The 4729-nt window shown below is 54.6% G+C and overlaps 1 protein-coding gene across 1 annotated transcript in view; it reads right to left on the reverse strand.

Moving 5' to 3' along the window:
- LOC109514294 (C2 domain-containing protein 3-like) overlaps window positions 1-4721 on the reverse strand; it is an 11086-nt gene extending 6365 nt beyond the window's left edge. Inside the window, exons 1-8 of the mRNA XM_019867235.1 lie at window positions 4645-4721; window positions 4246-4418; window positions 3555-3690; window positions 3207-3475; window positions 2966-3043; window positions 2092-2697; window positions 1253-1558; window positions 1002-1140 (exon numbers count right to left, since the gene is read on the reverse strand). Coding sequence (XP_019722794.1) covers window positions 1002-1140; window positions 1253-1558; window positions 2092-2697; window positions 2966-3043; window positions 3207-3475; window positions 3555-3690; window positions 4246-4348 — 1637 coding nt within the window. The 5' untranslated portion in view covers window positions 4349-4418; window positions 4645-4721. The remainder of the gene's footprint in view (window positions 1-1001; window positions 1141-1252; window positions 1559-2091; window positions 2698-2965; window positions 3044-3206; window positions 3476-3554; window positions 3691-4245; window positions 4419-4644) is intronic.
- Between the last annotated feature and the right edge of the window lie 8 nt (window positions 4722-4729).

The raw sequence follows: 4729 nt of genomic DNA on the forward strand, positions 1-4729 counted from the left end.
GGCTGTCCCCCCCGCCGCTGCTGCCGTCGCAGACCGAGTGAATACCAGCTTGCTCCTGAAGGCTCTGATGATGAAGGCGCACCTTTTGCATGTGCTCGAGGTGGCGCTCGCTCTCGCTGGGCACAGAGCTGGTCGGGGGGTGTCAAAAAAGTGGCTCATATAACGTTGCGCGACTTTGTCGCCCAATCTCTGATGCATTTAAAAAAATGATTATTCCATATGCATGACAATTATATCTGGGCGGTACAAACATTTTGGGGAAGATGGCGCACAGAGCTGGTCGGGGGGTGGCAAAAAAGTGGCTCATATAACGTTGCGTGACTTTGTCGCCCAATCACTTGATGCATTAAAAAAAAAAAAAAGATTATTCCATATGCATGACATTTATATCTGGGCGGTACAAACATTTTGGGGAAGATGGCGTCCGCACGGTCGGGGGAAGAGATGTGCTGCTCGGGGTATCGGCTGATGTGAGACGGGAAACTGCTGTACGTGGCTGTGGTGTGGTAGCTGCGAGGTGCAACCTGCGATGAAGGCTGGGAAGGAAACACAAAAGCTTTCAAAGCGTTCATGGTCGCATTTGTGCCGAGATACCGAAACCAAGCGCCGTTTAAAATCGCACTGTTGAAGCCTCTTGTTTTGACCCTCTTCCACACCTACTTGGTGAAAACCGTACTCGACAGTAGACGGGTGGATTCCAGTTGGCAAAAACAGTGAATGAGTTACGGTAGTTATTACTCGAGCTGTACTTCCAAAGACTGGACACTTTTGTCTTACGTACCTCTGCGTCCACAGCGGCTTTCCTTTGTCCGCGGAGGTCTCGCACCCACTTCAGCGGCTTGACGCTCACTTTGAGCTGGCCGTGGCAATGGCCGCCGAAGTCGGTTGTTGAGGGTCAAGTAGGAGCTGCTTGGCCAGCCTGATGAATTCAATACAAAAGCATCACTAAAGCAGCCCACGGTGGAGATTTCTCACATCATTTCTGGGGGAAAGGCACCCGCCTGCAGTCACGCCAGTGGTCCCACACGGGGCAGTTTGTGTCGGCCGCCACAGCCGTGGATACGGGTTCGGCTGAGTCGGCGGCGGCGTACGAGACGTAGCAGCGCAGCGTCCCCTCGCCGCTCTCAGACGGCGGGCAACCTACCGGAGCGGGGAGGGGCATGTTGTCATTGCCTGAAAATATGGTGTTGAAACGTCAAGCTGCCTGACAAAATGCTGCCCGCACAGGTCGCTGAGGGCTTCACATGCTCACCTTTCAGAGTGAGGTTCTTGGCCCTGTGGACGGCGAGCGTGACCGGGAATGATTGGTCGTCGCTCAATATTTCAGCCGGCTGCGACAAGGTGACATCTCGGGCGGTTTGGCTTTGCGTCGTTTGAGGCGGCGACGTAGGCGGCGTAGGCGCCGCCGGCTCCACGACTAAGGTCTCCTCCTCCTGGCTGTCGGACTCCGCCACGTTGTCTTGAGGTGCCGGAAGGCCACCGGGGGTCAGGCTGATGTGCACCCGCAGAGCGGCGCCCTGCAGGTCGGCTGCCGAACGCCTGAACAGCGGATACACTCCTATCAAGCATGACCGCAGAAATGAAAATGAATGTCAACGCAGCTGTGCAGAGAAGAACAATTCTAAGGCTTCGCATTGAAGGCTGAGGACATGCGATAGATACTATTTTCAACATCAAGCTATTTCTTGATTTCATTTGATACTCTCCCATATCAGCCCTCCTGATTTCAGTTCTTATGGCTCGGTTCCTCAGTCAAGGCATGACAGATGATGTGACATCTAGCGTTAGTTTGCTTATTAATACTTGTGATTGTGCCTCATTCTGCTTTATGCATGCTTCCGTTTTGGAAAACGTGTTTTGACGGGGGCTGTACGACTAAAGCCGCTGCATTCGGCCTACGTGGCTTTTAACGCCATTCGCTTTCAGTGCCTCAGTTCTTTCAGGAGTACAGGAAAGCTGAGTTCAACTGAGAACAGCGTGACATTCTCAGGGTCCTACAGTCAGCCTTTTTGGGTCCCGTGTTTATGGTGGCCTTGTAATACTCATGATACAAAACGGTCGAAAATTAAAAGCACCCTGACGCTTTCATACCACTGAGAGTCGACCTCTGCTTGCGAGCCTTCGCGAGCGAAGACAGATCGATGAAGGCGGACCCCAGCAGGCGGTCTGTGTCCCGGGGCCTCTGGCTTTTGTCTTTCTGGAACGCCACCCACACCTGCACCTCCAGCCTCTCCTCTCGAAGGTACCACATGAGCGGCTGAGAGCTCATCAGCTCCACCGTGCGACTCCCCTGGAAGGTCACGATGGCCTGGTCGCCCTCGGCGCCCTCGCCGGCGCACGGGTGCTTCATGTGCGAGCAGAAGGCCTCGTGCTCGTAGAACTTGTAGCGGAGGTAACAGTAGGTGGAGCGCTGCAGGGTGTCGTGGCCCGGCAGGAGCAGGCAACGCAGGGGCAACCAGGCTCTGGGTATGGCGAAGGTCAGGGATAACTTCCCGGCGCTCTGCTCCCAGGTGTCCCGGTCGTCGCAGTCCACCTGAGCCCGGGTCGGATCCCAGCCCAAATCCCGAGCGGCCTGAATGATCCGCTCCCGCTCCGAGTGGTGGGCGAAGGCGACGGAGACCTCCAGGCCTCCGACTAACGTCTGCTGACTTTCAGGAGATTGCCGGGCGGCGTAGATGCCGAACCAGCCGGAAATACCTCAACAGACGGAAAGGAAGGGACCGTGATAGATGTATGAACAGAAGATGAAGAAACTGCTGATAAAGCGTCAGATTCTCCGATTTAATCATCTGTAGGTATACCGAATGTGTGCGTTTGTATAACTCTATGTTGAAGTGATTCTCAACTGGAATTGGCACTTTAGCAACGCCTTCACCTCGCAACCACAAAAGCAGTGCAGCGGGCATCAAGCGAGCACACGTCACGGAGAGCGCGATGAATCGCGGTCACAAATAGAGAAGCGCACCTGTTGTTTTCCAGAGGAGGTCGGCCAGCGGGATTTTCACAGTGCCCAACACCACAGCCGGAGGCCTGGAGGTAAGACCTGCACAGAAAAAGACACCAAGTCAGTCCATACATGACGGACCAGGATGAGAAACAGGGCTCGTACGTGTTTAATTCAAGCAGGACCGAGGTTGGAACTTTTCCGGCACATCACGTTGGAAACGCTCTCTTCTAAAGAATCGATTGGGGAAGTGGCACTCAACCTTTGCGGTTGTCTTTATTCCAGACGGTGAAGACGGCCCACGCTTCGGCCAGCTGCTCGGCCAGACTGCAGATTTCACCGCCGCTCTTGTGGACCAGCGCGTCGCAGCGCACCTCGGCGCGGTGGTCAAACTCGGGGCAGAAGGTTCTGGCGGCCACGCGTGTGCACGTCGCCTCGTCGTCGGGCAAGAAGGGCAAGCGGACGCTCACGTAGGAGTTGACGCCCACGCCCGCAAAGTAGTCGTACCTTTCGTCTCGCTGGGCGACGGCTCTGCGACGACCGAGAAACAGATTGGGGTCGCGTTACCCGGCAGTGAGCGGAGCTAACGAGGGTGGCGGGGGCCTCGTACCTGGCTGCTGCCTGCAAACCACACCCTCTGTGCACTTGAACCACAAGCGTCACAAGACAAGAGGCCGGGCCCTTGCCGGCGGGCGCGTCCGCTCGGACTGGGCGGCACTTGTAGCGGACGCACACGTCCAGGAGGCCTGACAAAACACACGGGTCACATTTCCATCACCAAGACAAGCGATAAGAAATGAGAATGGTGTCTGCTTTCTGATGATGTATCAAGCATTGCGCTACACTCCTCATGACATCATTTTATTACTAATTGCATTTTTTTCTACAAATATGAATAGGTAGAGAGGACCCCCTGCCCCCTTTTATCTGTGCGCCAATAGACCAATCAGAGGCCAGTATTGTGCGTTCATGAACTCTAGCAAAAGCGGCAGTTACGCCTATCCTCCGTTATTGACGGAAAAAGTCCCTTTTTGCTGTTTGTGCTCAAAATATGACTTTGGAGCAATCCTGTGGCATATAGACAGGTCATTACAGCGCAGTACTTGCGTTACGGGGAGACGTCCATGACGCTACTCCACTGGCCTCAATGTACTTACTGATTTCGGCAGGACTTCGGGTCGTATTTTGTGGCCTCTTCCATAGAACACAAGTACACGCCGTACATTTGTGAAGGGTGAACCGCAAATACGTGGACAATTACCGTACGGACAAATACTTCATATTGAGTTGAAAGTGCAGACCAGAGGGCAGAGGCTGATGTGCCGCCAGGCCGTCCACTCTGGGGAGCAGCGGTAGCGAGAACAAGCGGGCCTCGTCGGGATGGCGCCCCTGCATGGTGACCATGGCGCACAGCTTGGACAAGGGCAGAATTCCTTTGGCCACCAGCTGGTCTCGCACATTGGGATAGTAATATCTGCGGGAAGGTCAGTTTGTTGAAGCCTCTTGTTTTGACCCTCTTCCACGCCTACTTGGTGAAAACCGGACTCGACAGTAGACGGGTGGATTCCAGTTGACAAAAACAGTGAATGAGTTACGGTAATTATTACTCGAGCTGTACTTCCAAAGACTGGACACTTTTGTCTCAAACGCACGGGTGTCACGGTGCCCTCCGGCCAAGTTGCGGACCGACGTCTACCGACCTGCACCACACTTCAAAATGGACACCCCCTCCGCCACTTAGACCTTGGCTGGAAAGAGAGCTGAGCAGGAGCTTTTGAACGGGAC

The sequence above is a fragment of the Hippocampus comes genome, unplaced genomic scaffold (genome assembly GCF_001891065.2).
Source record: "Hippocampus comes isolate QL1 unplaced genomic scaffold, H_comes_QL1_v1.1 scaffold49, whole genome shotgun sequence".
Classification (NCBI taxonomy): Eukaryota; Metazoa; Chordata; class Actinopteri; order Syngnathiformes; family Syngnathidae; genus Hippocampus; species Hippocampus comes.